General features: G+C 36.1%; 1 protein-coding gene across 3 annotated transcripts in view; it reads right to left on the minus strand.

Annotated features, from left to right (window-relative positions):
* The window catches only part of LOC149780118 (uncharacterized), a 90,808-nt gene extending 75,332 nt beyond the window's left edge, over positions 1–15,476 (minus strand). For 2 of the 3 annotated variants that reach the window (XM_089936890.1, XM_089936889.1), the window contains exons 1-2: positions 14,929–15,476; positions 8,892–9,006 (exon numbers count right to left, since the gene is read on the minus strand). In XM_089936890.1, coding sequence (XP_089793016.1) covers positions 8,892–9,006; positions 14,929–15,106 — 293 coding nt within the window. In that variant the 5' untranslated portion in view covers positions 15,107–15,476. The remainder of the gene's footprint in view (positions 1–8,891; positions 9,007–14,928) is intronic. The other variant, XR_016415008.1, reaches the window with a different exon arrangement.
* Positions 15,477–21,437: the final 5,961 nt, after the last annotated feature.

A 21,437-nucleotide genomic window follows, 5' to 3' on the forward strand; every position in this document is an offset into this window, starting at 1 on the left:
CTCTCTTTTCCCCTCTGTACTATCCAACAAAAGTACATTTATTTCACTCATGTGTATGAGATTCCCGCAACATTTTTCATATTTGATATATGTTTTTCAATAACACGGAAAATTGTAAAAATTTTAAAATTAAAAACTTTTACAATTTTAAAACTTGTAAAAAAATTTATAACATAAAATTCTGAGAAAAATTTGTCCATCTTACCTTACATATTTTCATGCAGTGCTCGCAGGTGAAATGAGGTGCCCAGAGTTTGTCTTGATCCCCGACAGGTATGTCAAAATATGCCTTGTAGGTCTCACACATCTTAGCAGATGCTTCCATGGAGTACATTTTCGCTCTCGTTTTGATAAATTGGGTGCAGACAGAGCAAAATGCGTCTGCCGGATGATTGCAGCCTCTTGATGCCCTCTCAGAAAAATGCTGATATGTACCCACTTAGGCAGCTAGAAATGAACTTTACTGGTGGGTTTAAAGTTCCTGTATTTATACTGCAATTTATATTACTGGAACGTTTTAGAAAGAGAAGTTACTCCAAGTTTACTCAGCACTGAATCTATCTGGAATGTCTTGGAAAATAGGTAAATTTCGAAATATCACTGTCCTGGTCACAAAAGCAAGGTTTGTGGGGAATAATAACCATTTTCTATGCTTTTTAGGCATAAGCAATTAGGAAAAACACTTTCTATCAGGAACTAAATAAATTGTTATATGGTGTGATAAAATTGAACAAATTATATGACTATTTCGATCTGCATGTACGACTATGTTTATTTCGAATGAAACCAACACTGTTGTTTTCCCACCTTTTATCTTTTAATATAGTTTTTATGAGTTGGTGGGCGGGCAATACTATTATAGGGCCCCGGAAGGTCTTAATCAGGCACTGCATACATACATACATACATACATACATACATACATACATACATACATACATACATAAGACCAATGTAGATTTAAATTCAACAGCAGTGTTCTATGGCATGGTAAATTAGAATGTCACATGATTATAAATGAAAAAGTTTTACAATTTTAAAACTTGTAAAAACAATTATAACATAAAATTCCGAGCAACAATTGTCCATCTTACCTTCCATATTTATTTGCAGTGCTCGCAGGTGAAATGAGGTGCCCAGAGTTTGTCTTAATACATACATATACATACATACATACATACATACATACATACATACATACATACATACATACATACATACATACATACATATTATTTATAAGACCAATGTAGATTTAAATTCAACAGCAGAGTTCTATGGCATGGTAAATTAGAATGTCACATGAATAGAAATTACCTGTTTATAATGACAACGAAAAATCTGTGTACAGATTGGCGAAGAAAAAAATATAATGAATATCGAATTCATATCCCAAAAGAAACGATGTCAGCTTTGTCGCCAAATCGTGGCACTGGAACACGAATGCTACATTCAAAACTACCATTCCAAACAACTGGAGGAAGATGACCAGAAGTAAGGCATTTTCATCTTTGTTTATTTCGAATGTATGCAAGAGACCGGCATTCACATTCCTAATTTCTGTGTGGCTCATCGAGCGTGCGAGAAGTGCATCCAACAGCCTATCTTTAGCCATTGCCCTCACTGCAGCAAGATTCCTAGAGGACGTGAAAAAATCTTTCGGGGACCGAACATTCTAGCCGATTTCGCCCAATAGATCTTAGACCCCATGGACGAGACGTTGAGGCATGAGGACATCGAACGTTACGGAGATTGTCATCGCCATGCCACGGTAATGGCTCACAATTTCTCGGGATACGATGGACAGTGTCTTTTGAGATACTATACGGAGCAAAGTACCGAACGTCCTAAAGTGACTTTGAACGGAGCCAAAAATTATTTCCATGCAAGTGGGTCGAGTGCAGCTTAAAGATTATATGAGTTACTTGACCATGCCTTTGAGTCGAATGCTTAAAACGTTTGAAATGACAGAAATGGCCAAAGGCTATTTTCCACACTTTTTCAATACCGAAGCCAATCAACACCCCGTTCTACCCATTTACCTGAGTGTCACTACTACGATGCCGACGAAATGCGTGCCGAACATCGAGAAGCTTTCTACACTTGGTACCAGACTCACGCCTGGGACCTCTTCGACGGGATCTATGCTTTGAAAGAAGCCTGCACCATCGCCAAAGCGTGTTCCTTAGTATACCACCAACGATTCATGCCCGAAAACACCCTGGCTGTCATCACCCCTCAAACGATCAACTTTTTCAAACTTCAATACTCTGTCAAAGCCCTACGCTGGCTACATTACTTGTACGACAAGGAAGACAAATGGATTCAACATGCCGGAAACGGAGGAGGCGAATAGACCATCGGACCGAATTCAGTGGATGGCTGGGACTTAGAAAACCCTAAGATCGTGTACGAGTTTAACGAATGCTTATGTCACGGATGTCCCCTCTGCTACCCTAAACGTGACACTAAACATCAGTTTTTACAACGAACCATGGAAAACTTCTACGAAGCTACTTGTCAGCGATGCCTGAAGTTAGAACAGCAAGGATTCCAAGTGGTAAAAATGTGGACACACGAATACGATCACCGTTTGAAAACAGATGCCGAGTTTAAACGCATCGCGGAAAGTTACAAGCTGGTGGACCCACTGAACCCGCCTGATAGTTTGTACGGAGGACGGTTAAATGCCACCTTTTTGCTGTACAACGCCGACGATGAGAAAGGATAAGAAATCAAATACTTGGATGTGTGTTCGCTGTATCCTTACGTGTGCAAATATTGTCACTTTTCTGCAGGGCACCCGAAGTTGCTGATGGAATACACTGACCTGGACAACATTCGACAATAGGAAGGATTGATTAAATGTAAAAATGTAAAGTCTTGCCTCCCACGGACTTGTACCATCCAGTTTTGCCTCAACATTGCCAAGGAAAACTGATGTCCCTTGTGCCGTACTTATGCAGAAACGTGCAACCACGACCAACCTGGTCAGAACATCCAGGAAGAACGCGCCATGACGTGAACGTGGGTCATTGTGGAATTTTTTAAAGCTCTGGAGATGGGATACCAAATGTTAGAAGTGTACTAAATTTACCACTTTCCCAAGACAGAACAGTACCACAAAGGGGACCAAACTCAGAAATGTATTTTCACTGACTACGTGGATGCCTATTTGAAACTGAAACAAGAAGCTAGCGGCTATCCTGCCTGGTACCACACTTCCGAAGACCAAAAGAAATTCAAAGAGAAATACTGGGACCAGAAAAGCATCACTTTAGACCACGTGGAGAAAAACGAAGTAAGGCGATCGTTTGCCAAAGTGGTATTAAATTGCTTGTTGGGTAAAATGGCTCAACGACCGTGTTTACCCAAGACGGAATATTCGACAGAACCTTCCCGCTACTTCCAGATGAGTCACGACAAAAGCAAAAACATGAAACACGTGGACGTCCTTCGTGAGGACTTGATCTTAGTCAATTACGAAGAAGAACTGGACTTTGTAGGAGCCGACGATTTTGGAAATGGCATCATTGCGGCTTACGTGACAAATTACGGCTACAAATACCGGGACCCACATGGAAAAGTCACACGGAGTGGAAAGTGAAAGGATTGACTCTCAATTATCGCAAAAGTCGACTGGTGAACTTTGGCGTATTGAAAGAAGCCTTGCAGTCTGGACAGGATGAAAACTTTAAAGTGACCACCCGTGAACAAAACAAGATTGTACGTTTACGCACACACCAAATCGCCTGTCGACCCTTGGAAAAAGTCTATCAAATTGTGTACTAGAAGAGAGTTCGGCTTCCCAACCACTTCACTTTACCGTACGGTCACGTCGATATTGGTCAACATATAAAAAGGGGACAATGTCCAAGACCGATAGTTCATTGTAACTACCAACGTCAATCGAGAAAGTTGAATTCTTACAAACATCAAGTATCGAGCGTAAGACTCAAGTCCAACGGAAACTCAGGTGTGATGATATGCCTCAGGATCACATAACGAATGCAGTACCACATATTGGTTGTTTATGCACTAACTCTATGACAAACCACGTGCAACCAGTGTAACATCCAGACCAGAAGACCTTACCTTATGGACATGCTGATATGGCCCAGTATTAAAAGGGACGACTTCCAAGAGCGACACTTCATTGCGAGGACAAGCGACGAGAAAGATTAATCACTCTCCGCAGATGAAAAAAAGAGGAGGAACAAACATCACTGACCTCTTTCACCACCTTACCGTCACAGCAAAGTGCATCCAAGAAGGAAAAGGATTCAGTTGGCCTAAAGGAATATTTTAACTTCCAAATGAATCAGACAGCGAGTTCGAGAAAATTTAGGACGACAACTTACACCTACAGTTTGAAATTTAAAGACTTCGCGTCTGACGTTCTACCCGAGGAAGTAACAGGTTTCATTACGGACCTACTTGACTCACTGTTAGAGGAACTCAAACGTCAGTACCAAGTCAAAGATCGAGGTTGTTTGAGCCTTCCTATGTATCACGACAGTTTGAACTCGCCTGTATGTCTCGGATTTAGCACACCTGCAGAATTAACTTCTTCCAAACGTTTGAGGGCTATTGAAGACGTGCAGACGATGAGAGAAAAATTTGACATCACCGATGGAAAAGTGACCATTCACATGGCATACGTTGTACCTTCATGGGAAGAAGACGATGGCTGCATTTAATCGGCTTGCCGATAAGTGTACCTAGCAAGACGGACATAACAACAGATTTACGAATGAAAGGGAGTACGTGTTTGGAAACATCTATGGTGGGACACAAGTGGTAGCTGACCAGATTTTAAACAACGTGTGTGACCGATATAGAGAGAAACATGAACTTTGTCCTATTTAATTGGTTTTTTTATTACTTGTTTTGTTTTAGCTTTTTCTTATAAATAAACGTTTAATGTAATAGGTTGTATATGAAGTGATTTTTTAGAAAGGCGTGAACTTTAATTGTAAAACGTAGTTTACTAGAACCAAGAACTAAATAACTAGTAAATAGGTTTGTTTCATGTCGAAATGTTAATGCAATAAATGGACAGTGCTTAGACCAAAGCACAGGCCAGAGAGCCCATGTATACCCTTGAATAAATGTTTTGTACCCATACAATAGACTTTTATTTTTCGATTCTCTATTCTATCTGTGAGTCTTTCTTTAGAACATTTCTGTCCTCTTTTCTGTGTGTTTCCATCTTCTTTGTTTGAATGTGTATTTGTTTGTTTCTGTATGTCTATGTTTGTCCCTATAAATGCATTTCACCCTATAAATAGTTTTTACCCTATAAACACAACGACGTCACCCATGTTCAATTCCTCAGATGCCATTCCCATGTTAAATTTCCATTGTCCCTATGCTTGCCCACCCATGTTAAATTCCCACAGACCCCATAGTGTCGGGACACCTTATTAAGTGGGACTTATATTGACCCTATATAACCCCAAGGTTTTGCCATATGTTAAATTTCACATAGACCCTAAACAGTCCCACGACCTTTTTGATTGGGATTTCCATAGACCCTAAACAGCCCCACGACATTTTTGACTGCGATTTCCATAAACCCTAAACAGTCCCACGACCTTTTGGGCTGGGATTTCCATAGACCCTAAACAGCCCCACTATACTACTCACACACGCAAACATATATTTGTAAGGGACACTGTGTGGACTGTTGTAAAACTGATTGAAATATTCGTAGAATTGCCTTCTTTTAAATTACTTTACGCATTTTCAACATACGTGTTTTACGTATGAAAAGAAATTATTTTTATTACAAAAGGTCAATGTCTTTTATTAAATAAAAATAATAGAATGGGTTAGTAACCAAAAGAACTAGGACGTATAGTGAACTTTGTTTGTTTTTATTTTATAGCGACTGGACGAAAATTTGTAACTGTTAATAATGACTTTAAGCATAAATATTACCGAGCAAACATATATTCACAATGATTTATTGATTCATTATCGATCGTATCAACAAATTATATACTGATCCAGGAGAGAAGACAGTAAGAAGCTGTATCCAAGTATTCTGTTACATTAGCCTGTTGCGTTGTTAACATGCTGATGGAAGATTCATTGACCGGATTCCTAAGCGCAGAAACACAAATTATCTCTTGGCGAAAACAATTCCCCCATGAACATTCAATACAAGCGAAATATTATCAAGAAATGTAAACTTCAGCTCATTTTCCGAAGGCGTGGGTCATGTCTTATTGGAGTTCATGGTACTCATCAACCATAAATATGTAATTTTAAAAATAAAATTCTCAGAATAGTTGGCGTCTCGTGCTATAAGTTTATAACATGCGTTATTTAAGACACAGACTAAGAGATACCATATGAAATGTAAAGCTCGTTCTTTTCAAAATGTGTTCAAGAGATTGTATTAACATGGTCTGATTGATCCGAGACCGTTTATGTTGATATTAATTATCAGTGTTGTATTTTTTCATTATCTAACACACGTGATAATAAATAAAAATGTATATATTTAAAGAATTTCTAAAAGTCGAAGCACTGTGGATCCATACTTCAGGTTCGATTTTTCAATGCTTTAGAGATTTCTTAAATCGCAGACATGGGAAATATGTTCAAGCGGATTGAAAGAGTAATTAGAATGATACAGTATATTCGGATTGAAAGAGTAATTAGAATGATACAGTATATTCGGATTGAAAGAGTAATTAGAATGATACAGTATATTCGACCGATTGATGATATTCAAGCTTTTGATATGCTGTTGCCGTTCAGAATCGAACCTAATTGCTTTAAAATGAAAAACATTTCACTCGAACAATTGATTTTCTATTACTTTGGCCGAAGCATTGATAGTTAAATGAGAACGTCAAATTTCGACTGAAGCACTTTCAGTTACACAAGAACATCAAGCATCGACTGAAGCACTGTTAGTTACACAAGAACAGCAAGCATCGACTGAAGCACTGTCAGTTATACGAGAACATGAAGCATCGACTGAAGCACTTTCAGTTACACGAGAACATCAAGCATCGACTGAAGCACTTTCAGTTACACAAAAATATCAAGCATGGACTGAAGCACTTTCAGTTACACAAGAACATCAAGCATCGTCTGAAGCACTTTCAGTTACGCGAGAACATAAAGCATCGACTGAGGCACTGTCAGTTACACGAGAACATCAAACATCGACTGAAGCACTATCAGTTACACAAAAATATCAAGCATCGACTGAAGCACTTTCAGTTACAAAAGAACATCAAGCATCGACTGAAGCACTTTCAGTTACGCGAGAACATCAAGCATCGACTGAAGCACTATCAGTTACACGAGAATATCAAGCATCGACTGAAGTACTTTCAGTTACCCAAGAACATCAAGCATCGACTGAAGCACTTTCAGTTACACAAGAACATCAAGCATCGACTGAAGCACTTTCAGTTACAAAAGAACATCAAGCATCGACTGAAGCACTTTCAGTTACGCGAGAACATCAAGCATCGACTGAAGCACTGTCAGTTACACGAGAACATCAAGCATCGACTGAAGCACTTTCAGTTACACAAGAACATCAAGCATCGACTGAAGCACTGTCAGTTACACGAGAACATCAAGCATGGACTGAAGCACTTTCAGTTACACAAGAACATCAAGCATCGACTGAAGCACTGTCAGTTATACGAGAACATCAAGCATCGACTGAAGTACTGTCAATTACACGAGAACATCAAGCATCGACTGAAGCACCAAACATTGGTTTGGAACATGCCTAAATGTTAGTTCAAAATGGGCAAAACTTGACGATCGACCTGTAATACAACACGCAGAGAAAACAAATGTACTTCAGAAGTCACGCTCCACACAGGTAAACAAAATCTAAGACGGGTTTATTTACAATATATATATATATAATGGAAATAAATGAAGTGTCCTTGAACAACATATACAGTGAAATGAAATGCATGCATGACAGATAACATAAACGCCACCAATTTTTATTCAGCTTCTGACACTGGAAATATCGTTATAGAAATTGGAACTTTCAACCACCGCTGTACATTTCAGCAGATAAAATGTCAAAACTCGACATATGAAGTGAACTTTCCCGAAAAACTATTTGTTCAATGTGTGAGATTTTAATTCTCGACATTCAACCGCCGAAGTGTGAATCAGCAAATAAAATTTCGAAAATATGGAAATGGAAATAGAACTTTCATTACCAACAAGTTCGATTCAGGCATTGTGACACAGGAATTCTAAACGCGTGACATTGAAATTTCAACGGCTGCTTTCTCATTACGCGCCATTTGCCCGCTCCGGCATCTCGAACTCTTTCCTTCAATATTGTTCCGCCTATTTTTTACTATTTTTTGGGGAGGGGAAGGGATTACACACACACACACACACACACACACACACACACACACACACACACACACACAAGCGCGCGCAAGTGGTTGCCATAAGCGATAATAAATATGTAACATCTGGCATTGATCACACAGAATTGGCGTCATAAAAACCTTGCCGTCTGAGAGGGTCTGAGATAGCTATCCGAACCATTAAGACATTATGGTGTGTGTGTGTGTGTGTGTGTGTGTGTGTGTGTGAGAGAGAGAGAGAGAGAGAGAGAGAGAGAGAGAGAGAGAGAGTTGGATTTTTAACGTAGCTTTAACAATTTTTCAGTCATATCGTTACGATGTCTGCAGTGTGGCAGTTTATAATTGCTCTCCTTGAACTTCGTTTACGTCGTACAACAAAGGTGATACGTTGTTCGTCCTCCAAATAAATTGTCAGGTGGATTCAAAGGTTCTATATCCACAAAATCGCGATCATTTAAATTCTGGATCGGTTTTCAAATGTCTATCCTTGTCGTGTACCCATATTTTTATCACCTGTTATCCTTGACCTGTAAAACTCGGTGTCGTTCATATGCTTGGTCGTAAAGCTCCTTTGTGATGAACTCTGAGAAAGGAATTATCAGGTCTCGTTGTGGAAAACAAGACATCCCTGAAATAAAAAATAACCTGTAATTCGTAGACGATCTGTGGGTTTTCTATATCCCACCCATCCACGGAGAGGGTTCCAATATCTTTTTTCCGCAGTTTCGAGCATGTTGTATCAAATTGTAATGAGTTTTGCATAAGTAAAAATACTGTAATATCCACTTCTCACAAAGATATGATTGAGGTGGTATGATGATTCAGTTATATCTTGGTTAGAAGTCATTGTTAATCTGGACAACGCTTGTTTTGGTTCTGTGAACTTGATCCACCTATAAAACTTGACGTTTTCCACTGCCTCTTGGAGGTGAAACGTGAGTCTTGATGCAAATGCATGCAAGATCTATTTTCCCTAACGTAATCATGTAAATTTCGCTGACTAATCAAAATAAAAAACACGCTCAAAATAAATAAATTTATTTAGATATGACTATTAATATAAATAATATTACTGCTCTGTTACTTTTATATATATTACATGTTTTTAAGTACGCATACCGACATTGATGCTGATGGACTTCATTCACAAACCTGGTCAACAGATTGATAAAATATAGATTATGTCTTTTGACATAGTCAGTATTTACTTTGAAGAACATGGAATTGAATGATTAAAATGAAAAATAAATAAATAAAAAATATTCATCTGTAAGACCTCGTTAAAAGCGTGTTTGTTTGTAATTAAAGGTTGAAAATTGCACGTAGTTTTCAGTGCGTTTTTGACTGATAGCTATGTATGTAAGTGTTATGTCGACTATGAGATCATAAGGGAAGTATTTTTACGCTGACATTTTATAAATAAAGTAATAACAATTGTTTTCAACACAGTGTCACTAATTCTTTATAACGTAGCGAGTCCCAGACAACATATGAATTGCAGGCTCCTGTGTGCTAAACGTGTTCAATGTCAGATTACTGAACATCAGTATATTTTTATTTTCTTGCCACAATAATATCAATGCATACTGCTGTCAGTTCGTTTATTATGGTGAATATCAAGGTTCGTGCTTGGCTTTAAAAAGGAAACAAAACCCGACACTTTTGTCTGTCCTTATGGATGAGAGAAAACGTTATGCTCTCTCCAAAGAAAGAACGAGATTGTCAAAGTTTGTCCCCTCGGATCAGAGTAAAGGTGAGCTAAACTTTTAATTATCCGTCTAAAATGCGTTAACCTGTTAATTCGGCCAAATCTGACTCCATTTGGAAGGATACTTGTAATAAAAAATATAGTTCTTTTAAATGAATCACCTGTCATTGTCATTACCAAATTCATCTAAACCAGTAATTAATGACCTACACCTTTTTTCAAGTTTGTATGGTATGGGTCAATGGACAAATTCAAAAGAAATACTGTCGTGAATGATTAAATACGATTGATATATTTAAAGTAGTAAATGCGTTGATAATCGGATGACTTGGAAGAACGTTGTCGTAATGGATCAATGATAGTTTCTTTCCATATTTTATTAACACAATGAAAAAGGATCTAAATGCCGTCTCCGGAGCATATTCAGAGCAATGATCACAGTTGAATCTGTTTAGAAACAAAAATATTTTTTCATCCTTCTATTACAATAGATGAAAGAAATTGTACATTGCAAAACATGGTTTCAAAAAGGCATTATAATTATCAATGGTTATGTTAATGTGGATGGTTCCAGGATAAATTTGGAGAGTTTTAAAACTGATTTTCTAATAACAATAATTTTCTAGATTACGAGGTGCAGTTGCAGTTTTAAGGCTATATAAAATGAGTTTAGTATCAATTACGACTCAAATCTGCACAAGCCTTTTATAAATATTGTTGTGAATACGATTATAAGAAATTATAAGAGTGTACGGGTATATATAAAAACTGATTGGAAACAACAAAGTCTAAACGTGTAAAAAAAATTGGATCATGCAATGGTCAATTTAGAAGAGGACTACTGGCAAAAATATTTCTTGTTACCGTATTAAACTTCAAAATTTCCAAATTTTAGATTGTTGCAGCTGTCGATACTACAGAGAATTTAAGCATGAACACATTCCTCAAAAGAATCCGAATTATATGAAACGAGCACTACTCTGTTTGTATGTTGCATATAGAAAATGTTTTTCATAATTTTGTGACTGTACAATAAATAAGTTTTTATATGATATGTTATAATGTATAAAGGTACATGTAGCCGTGCAAATAATTTGAAATTCACAAACATAAATACTGTCTTTTGAGTTAAAGAAAAACTCAGGCTGATGATATATTTCTATGTGCAAAGAACTATTTTTATAAATAAAGATTTAACAGAGACAGGCCGAATTGGTTTCAGTTCATAAACAATGTTGCTTTTAACTTTAATGTACAAAATATACAGCGCTTACAGAAACTGTAAATTGGAAATATTTGACAATAGATGCTCATTGTACATACCGTTAATAGAATCGTATAAGTATGAACGGTCTCATATTTATTTTATAGAAATGCTAATATTCTATATATATATATATACTGGCTTGATGACTGTGCGAATTGAACCAGTTAAAAGGTTGCTTTTCCTTCTTTATTAAATAACTACAAGATTTTGTATCTCTGTTTAACTTCTTTAATAAATAACTTTATTTATATCTCTTTTGCTTCTTTAATAAATAACTACTATATAATTGATCTATCTTTTCCTTCTTTAATAAATCACTACGACATTATTTATCTCTCATTTCCTTCTTTAATAAATAACTACGACATTATTTATTTCTCTTTTCCTTCTTTAATAAATAACTAATCTATTAGTTATCTCTCTTTTCCTTCTTTAATAAAAAACTACGACATTCTTTATCTCTCTTTTCCTTCTCCTTCTTCACTTTTTTGACACTGTATTTTTATATTCACGTTTATCTCGGTTTACGGTCTATTATTGAACAAAAAAATCTTACACGGGATAGAGCGATATGGAAATGTTTCGACAAATTTTGTTGAAAAATGGGGGAATTTACACCTGCTATCACACCTATGACTGTAATGATATTAATTAAGCAAATATAGTCTTGTGTGATATAGAATAATAGATATTAGGAAACTAGTTGGCAAATTTTAATTCGTTGCATTATAGACTTTCTGTGTCTGCCTAATTTATTCAAGATTAGCTTGCTGACTCTAAATGTGTTCCTCTCTCTCTCTCTCTCTCTCTCTCTCTGACAACGTGTCACATAAACAACATTCGGACCTTGTCATTCGCACTGTGATTATAAGTGTAACATTTATCACCTTTTTTTATCATGTCAATCACCGTTCAAAGATTTATCACTTAATGTCGGTCATAAATCAACACGGTCATACATCACTCTGACCAATCGCTCATACATTGCATGTATTGCTCATTTAGTTGGCAGGAATTATCCTAAAACAGCTGTTTATTCACAGCAATAGTCAACAGCCTCTTAATGCACAAAGGTCTATTGTTATTAGCAAATTAAATTTTAATTAAAAAAGTCTCAAAAGTGCAATTAACTAATATTGGAAAAAACGAAAGCTTTGATCAGATGTATATTCCGCGGAAGTAATGGGTGGACAGGCAATCAAGTACGTGAGTACATCGGTTTTTTAGTAACTCGAAAAGGTTAGATTGGTATGCAGGAAAGAAGGTATTGAGAAAAGTGTATATATATATATATATATATATATATATATATATATATATATATATATATATATATATATATATATATATATATATATATATATATATATATATATATATAGTGTTTTAAGTACCTTAGACGAATGCAGTTAGGTCCTTGTCTTTACGCTGACATAGTCACATGCATATTCATGTTTGTGATCACACCTATTAACAAAAAGTCTAGTAAATTTGATTTTCCGCGCTTGAACGATTTTTTCGGTGATACAAGTACAAACTAAGGTGAAGTTGAAATGATTACTTTATCTTTTTCAACATCCAAGGATTGTTTTCCTTAAAGATTTCAACCCCTCGTTCACATGTAATATCACTCCTCAGGTAAGAAATTAATGCTGTTCGTGCAGTAAACAGGTTATTAAATGCGAAGATATATATTAGCACGCAGATCGATGATCTTTCCAGATACCCGATGATCTTTCCAGACAATTGACGACTTGGAAACTTGACTCATAGGTATGTTGTCGAATTATTATCGTACTGGTTATTGTGATGACATTCCCGATTGAAATATATCATCACCATCTTGAGGTTTCCTTTGATGTATGACCCCATGTGAGTAATTTACTTATGAAGGGACTGAGTGCAATATCAGTTGGGTCGTCTAGTTATGTAAAACATCATGCAGAGTCAACGAGTAATTGTAGTTAAATAAGACGTTTCTTTACGTATATTTGAATGCCAAAACTTGCAACAAAAGCACCGTTGTTCTCAGTCATTTAAATTAGATAGGGATCGATCAGATACATTGAAAAATCCCACCAGAAGAGTACAACAAGAAAGTGGAAAACTAATCAATCAAGTTTATACTGGATTATATATAATTAGCTAAAGGTGGAGGATTTGTTGTTGTTGTTGTTGTGGGGTTTAACGCCATTTTCAACACATGATAGGGTGTGGGTACGTGAAAAAGCTTGCCGGTAGCTTCTCGTGGGTCGGTGGTTCTTTCCAGGGTTTTCCCGGGTTCTTCCTCCACCATTAATACTGACCGCCATGTATAGCCTATCGTGTGCTGAAAAATGGCGTTAAACTCAACAACAACAACAACAACAACAACACATGATAGGCTATGCATGGCGGCCAGTATTAATGGTGGAGGAAGAACCCGGAAAACCCCCGGGAAGAACCACCGACCTACGAGAAGCTACTGGCAAGCTTTCTCACATACCCACATTGGCCGAATCCTAGACTCGAACCCACGCAGACAGAGGTGAGATGGTAGTGATCCGTAACGGAAAGCGCTTTAGACCACTCGGCCACTCGGGGGAGGAATATTCGAAGGAAAGAATATTTTCACATGTCAGTTTCATAAGGTCAATCGTAATTGCAATACTTTTGTTTTCATTTCGAGGAAATCGAGTAAGGTATTGCTAGGACACGCTTTACTATCACGACATTGATGATATCAAGAGCACCATATACGCATATGAATGATTATGAGGCAGACACCGTTTTAGCAAATTAATCTTATGTTATCTGTAAAGGAGATTTTCTATCTATCAGAGAAAAGGAAGTTCTGCAACAATTGATTGCAGTGATCATAAATGGCTACATGGCTTATATGCCGATGCATACGGCATTGTAAAGTGGTCAAATCAAATTTAACGAGAAACAAAAAAAAAAAAAAAGTACACTGTATCGTGCAGTTCCTTGCAGTAAAATCATGTGGATACGCTGAGGTATAGCAATACCCTTTTGACGCCGTTCACCCAAAGAGACATATTGCTCTCAGGTTAGAAAGTAACACTGTGCTTTCCATTCCCAAAGCATAATTATGATTGTAAAGCTGCAACGTTTATTTATTTATCGAAGTGGGAATACAATTTCACAGGACACTTATTACTGCTTGGAACCTATATATATATATATATATATATATATATATATATATATATATATATATATATATATATATATATATATATATATATATATATATATATATATATATATATCTGTGTGTGTGTGTGTGTGTGTTTGTAAAAGATAAACAAAAGATGAACAATGAGGCAACCCTTCTTTAGACAGAAGCACCATCCCTTCCCAACAACCCAATGGAACATCGCAACCGTGATCCCTAGGTTCAAAATGGAAACAAATCCAATATATCACATTAGAAACCACTGTCTCTTTAGAGTGCCTTGTAAGATATTTGAAACAGAAAGATTTTAAGCATGCTAATGGTTAAAACGTCTGTGTAGTAAAGAATGTAATATTAAAGCATAGTCGTTTTGTGCGTCCATTCGGATAATACTTACATCCTACAAAGGGAAGGTAATTACAGCACAGAGACCAGGTGAACGTTCCAGGAAAGCTGCTTTTTCCATACTCCCATTCGTGGATCATCACACCACAACCGAAAACACTGTACTTCTTCTCATCGTCCCAGTCCCAAATAGATAAATCGCAATGGATACCAGTTTGACAGTGATCCATCCATATAATTAGGCCATTTATTGTGCATCTTGAATCGACTTTCAAAGTTACAATAACCAGGCAAAATCACGGGTAACGTGTATTCTTCTTTGATTTGTAAATCTCAGTCAGCTAGTGGTATTCCTAGCGGTTTGCGAGTGTAGAGAGTTCGTAGACAGATACATGTATGGTATTACGTTTCCGCGTAAAGCAGAAAGCTGATGTTGAGCCGCTTTCGGCAAAGTACTCGAAATGCATCGTTTTCGAAAGCAGAGTTGCAGTAAAGGTCATGATCCATTGCTGATGTCGCAGAGTACGACATCACCGCACTCGAGTTCATTGAACTTGAATTGTATCGGTGAAAGTACGTTGTACACAGAATTGATCTTGAAGTGCACAGTAGGTCCTTATTTTGCTGTGTTGAATTGCATCATTATAGGTAGGTGTTTGTACTGGCCATGATTTGTTGTTTAGTTTGTTGGAACTTTGTTTATACTGGAGATCGGTGTGTCAGTAAGTTAAGATGCTGTGATCTGATAGAAAATTTGATATATTTTTTTCAGCCATTTCTACCAAAGTTACAATGCACTACCAATGTTTGTCATAAGGACATTTTTAACATAGAATTTCATTCTGTACATTGTTTTCCGTATATCAACCTATGGCGTAATTTTAATTTCCGTGTGTCCCCACTGCGTTCATGCAAATACTCTTAACGTAATTATCCATAATAATTTAAAGAAATGCACATTATGGGAATCCTTGATATAAAGAAGGAAACGTTTCAGACTTTTGCTATTGTCAGTTATCTATTCGATATTAATAACAACGTGATGAAGAGTTTAGTTTAAAACAGTCAGATTTATATAATGGAAACCTAGATATTTATGCGATTTATATATGAGTACGTGCTGTTGCTGCGTTTGTATGCGTTCTTTTATTTTCCAATTTATTGGGTTTCTCTATCATCTTCTCGTTTTGCATTATTGTATTTCCTTTCATTTTCTCTCCTATTTGCGATTTCGTTTTGCTCCATATTTCATTTATAAAAAACACTCCCTACCTTCTATATTGCTATATGACAACCATGTCAAATGTTGTTTTCCTGTCGTTCATTTATTCATGAGTTGTGTCATAAAAACAGTTACAGCTGCATTGAACTGCCTTAGTTATATTACAATTATAACGGAGAGCACTCTTCAAAAGTTGTTTAAACTTCTCGCCTGTAATATTGTCAATAGCATTGCTGAAACGAAACTGAAGTCATCGCTGAGAACAAAGTGTCTGACGTAAAGACCACATCTAAACACCACAGGGGAAACTTGCGTTCACAGTCTTCACGATGAGTTACGTCCTGTGTCAAAATGCCACGAAGGACATTGCTGCAGTCGATATTCTCGATATTATCACTTGTTAAATACAGAATGGTTAGATGTTAATGTTCGTTCCAATATTCACTCTTGCAGAAATGAGAAAAAGAGTAAATGTAAATGCAATATCTCACGCGAGTGCTAATCTCATATAATTTATGAAATAAGTTGAACAATACATATCCTTTGCTAGACTTGTCGAGTAAATGATTGACGTTATTGGACAAGATTCATAAAACCATTTCAACTGAACAGAAATTAAGATTATATTTATTGTTTTTCTGTTTTCCTATTACAGTACAATGTAGCATAAATGCATTTGAAATACGTTCGGATGCCTCGGTCATTACGCCTTTTTTTGCTAACGGTATGACGTCATTTGTGACCTCATAATTATAGATTACTGCATTTGTATGGGAAAATATGAACGAATTTTTCGGATGGAAATACTGCAAGACCTTGGGAGTGCAGTGTATCCATCTGACAAAACGAGTTCATATTTACCCATACAACGAGGTAAACGTTTTATTATATGCTCATTTTTTTATTCTACCTAAGGCTTAATTATGTATAAAAAACAAAATTCACGAAACAAAGTAACCGAATGTACGCCGTATTCCGAACTAAATAAACAAGCGCAGATTCATCATTACACAACAACAACGGTGTTAATGCGCACATAACTCCGCCCAGATAAATTTGAATTTGGTCGCGCGTTAAACATAACTTTCAAAAGAAAGTATTGTGTTGGTCAACTTAAAATTGAAATTTGGAGTCATACTGTGAATGAATGCGCATTGCAACAACTTTCCCATTTGATCTGGAAATAATAGATTTTGGCATATTTTGTCGTTTTTACGAAATTTCGTAATTATAGGCTGGATTTATGTGCCCATTCTACATGAAGTACATCGGACTTTTGCCAATTCACGAGCGAAATTTGTATGTATATCCATTCTAGAAGACAGCATATATTTTTTATGATATATTGATCATAGTAAACTAGCCGATTTCGCATGTGTTTTATCCAGTTTGTGCCAATATAAAATATCACATAATGGTTATATCTGAAGTGATTAGAGCATAATATCTTTAAACAAATGATTTCAGTGATTGTAATTTGTAAGGATTTTGTTTCTTTATTTCAATATTCAAAGTAAATTTGGCGTGGCCTTAGTAAGCCTGCAGTTCAGTACCAAACGCTGCATCCGAAGTTTTTCGATTGTTATTTAATTTCTGACTGCAATCAACATCAATCAACGCACGATTTACTGATTGTTTTCAAACACGATTGCGATGCGAGCTATAATGAATTTTTAAAACATGTAGCTATTTATAACATGTTTGTCGTAGAATATAACACAGCAACAGATCATGTTTCTCAGTCAACGACATTTCCATGATTTGTGTGGAAGACGAATTTTGAAAAGTTGATAATTGAAATATACTTTCTGCTGTCTGGAATTCGTTTTTAGCCATTTCTTGATGACACATCCTTGATTGCGTAAATATATACCCAAGGGTCTACAGATGACATATTATAAGAGCTGTACATCCTGATGTGTGTGTGCGTCTGAGTGTATGCTTGAGAGAGAGAGAGATAGAGAAGAAGAAGAGAAATGAAATAAGCATAAATTTGAAAAAAAAAAGACGTTGAATAACCTGCATAAGATGAGATATATTTCATAAATGGGAAAAAGTAGTGAGTTCCAATTAGAATGTGAAAAGATTATGAGTTAGAATTAGGAAAACTGACCAGCCGTTATTTGGTTTACTTGTTAAATGTTATCCTTTATTTATCAACACTTCTTATATGTGTTTTTTTTTTAAATTCTTCTGCTGTTTGCCATGTTAGACTTTATTTGTATAGGAAGGGCTTATCTAATGTGAGAACATGCAGTTTGGCCCTTTTGCATAAGTTTTCCAGCAAAAAAAGATATGTTTAAAACCAAACTAAATTAAAGTATATTTGAAAAGTACTACAAAGTTTAAAGTTGACTTTTTTAAAGGAAACGGCTGCATGATCGGCTGACTAAAATGGTCTTCCTTATCATGATATATAGCAATAATCCATTGATGTCAATGGTCTTTCATTTTCCAAGATGGCACACGCTGGAAGCTTAAGTCTTAATGGACGCTGTAATTCCCTACTAAACGGAAAACAACAATATTCTTCACAGTTTTACTCTTGGAGGTGTCCAGTGTTAAACGTTGATGTTGCAATCGTTATTGCATGTGCCTAGTCTAGCCTCGGTATCGACCTTACTGACCTAGGGTCATATACATACATGACGGCATCTTAAATGGAAGGCGATGAGGTATGATATAGCAAGTGTAGTACTGTTATGTCTACAGTTCTTTGTTGTACCACGGAAAAATATTCCAGTGATTGAATTCCGAATAAAATTTCAAAAAATGTCTTTGTCCAGGAATTCTGTATGAGCACTTAAAAATTCTCCTAGGAAAAGAATTAATCTCTTAGAATCTAAATAACTTGAATGTAACTCCAACTGGTCAGAACAGAAGAAACAAAAACACCTTTCAGTGTCGAGGTAAAATGCCCAACTGGGTGGTTCATTTCAAGTAAACGATTACACAGTCTAAGTAAGACTCAAAATAGATACCCGTATGAGAGACACGTGATCACTCTCTAGAAGCTATTTACATGTCTAAGGTCACGTACTCCAGTAAAGCCTCGATTTCACTATTATCAATCCCACATTACGAATGAATAACAAAAAAAGTTGTTTACTTGATTCTCAATCAAGGCCAGAAACTATGCCAGCTTTCAGATACAAGGTTCTATTTTTAGGTGTTTACGACCAAAACAGTCAGGTCAAACTAATTTCTGGAAAATTTCAAATTCCAGTAAACAAAATTATATTGCTTTAACATGTAATGGAATTTAACCACAAAAAAGTAATTTTAAAACAAACAAAGAAACAATTAAATTCAATCAAATATAAATTAAATCAAATATACATAACAGCCAGGGTGATTACAATTTAAATAAATAAGGTATTTTCCTAAGAAAATGCAAGCCTACTTCTCTCTGTTCCCATTTGCGTTTGGTCGGTTTATCTGCACATTTTGCCATCATACATTCGTCCAGAGATTATGTCGCATACCACATGCGAAAACCCGCCACGATCGTTGTTTCATAGCTTTAAGCCGGTAGCATGCGACTATTGAGAGAGACAGACAGACAGACAGAAACAGAGAGGGGTGTGTGGGGTTTGTGGAGATGAACCATGAGATTAGTTTTGTATTGTCCATCCCTATGTTATTGTTGGTCGATTCGACTGCTGCCTGACCGACCAACACAGAGAGGTGGAGCGGTCTTCGGACATTTTAATATTTAAAAATGTTCTGTTTTAAGAACCTTACTATCGGCTAAATTAATTAAAAACAAAACAACGAATTAAGAAGATCGCGGTATGTGTAACCAAGAAATGTATCTTACGGTCTCGACAGAGTTTTGCAACTTTGTATTATTAATACTGTACAAACTGTAAACAAATAACGCGGAAAGTGTACACTTAACATTACGACGATCCAGATCCTGGTCGGTTACTTGGTGCAAACTCAAGTTAAAGGGTTTCATCCAGCTTAGATTCATTTAATCTCTTTCACTCCACCTATTTCCATGTAATTTGTCCCCACTGCACGAGAGAGAGAGAGAGAGAGAGAGAGAGAGAGAGAAAGGGGGGATTTCTACGAAATTGTGCATCATATTTATTTAGAAAACGGATTATTAATATCTTTTCTCGTTTTTTCCTATGTCATTGAACATTTATTACTGATCTGGACAGTATAGAAACAGTAGATTGCTGTTGAAATCATATTTATATGCGTATCCATACGCCATGGGCGGATCACAATTTCATATACCAACATTATTGGTATATGAAATTGCTTTATACCAACAATGTATGTCGTGTTTATATATATCATTATCATACAGGTCAGATAATTTTAATTCGTATTATAATGCTATTAATTTGTATTTATGAAAAGTCTGTTAGAATTATCAAGTATTCTCCTGTGAAAGAGAGGGATAACACTCTCCATTCTACTTTATATGCTTGTAATCATCGTTCTCTCTCTATCTTTATATATATATATATATACACACACACACATATATATATATATATATATATATATATATATATATATATATATATATATATATATATATATATATATATATATATATATATATATATATATATATATATATATAGACATGCTATCCTTGTCTACGAACAAGCTTATCAATCAACAAGTAACAACCTACTTCACATACTGAAGTGCGATATAATTTAGATGTTATTATAGTTGCTTACAATAAAACAGGTACTTAGCGGAATAGAAAGCATCATTATTCAGGGACCGCCAAAATGATTTCTATGATTGGCACCTGCAAAGCATCTCCTACCATCATTGAGAACGTGTGGGGACGCTTGCTATATGATGTTAACTTCAAGTTGGCATTGCAAATGAAGAAAAGACATGAAGTGTCTGAGTGTCCTAAAATAGAACACTCGTGTCGATAAAATGCAGAACTGAAGTTGAGAAGACACATTCTCTTTGTTTGAATGCTTGAAGCAATGACCGAGAACTCAGCAAACGCGGATCAAGAACACCCACTTATTACACCGGATTGTATCGGTGGAATCAAGCCACTACCACACACCGTTGTTTAAGGTAATGGAAGGTAACTTACGTTCAGTTAGGTTGAAAAATGTCGTAAATTATACAAAGTTTCAAGACATGAAATGTCGGAGGACACGAATTTTGCAAAAGTGTTTTTTTATATATATAGTTTTTTATATAATCAATTAGTAGTACTTGACCGGATATAATTTTCCCCCAACGTTCTGTTGTTCTCTTAGTGAGTTCAACCTTCAGTACGTAAATTGGGATACAATGAGATTGGTCCCAATCAGGGCGAAAGAGACGGTATTTATACACATAGC

Source organism: Sinohyriopsis cumingii, chromosome 16, assembly GCF_028554795.1.
Source record: "Sinohyriopsis cumingii isolate HCF-2022 chromosome 16, ASM2855479v2, whole genome shotgun sequence".
NCBI lineage: Eukaryota > Metazoa > Mollusca > Bivalvia > Unionida > Unionidae > Sinohyriopsis > Sinohyriopsis cumingii.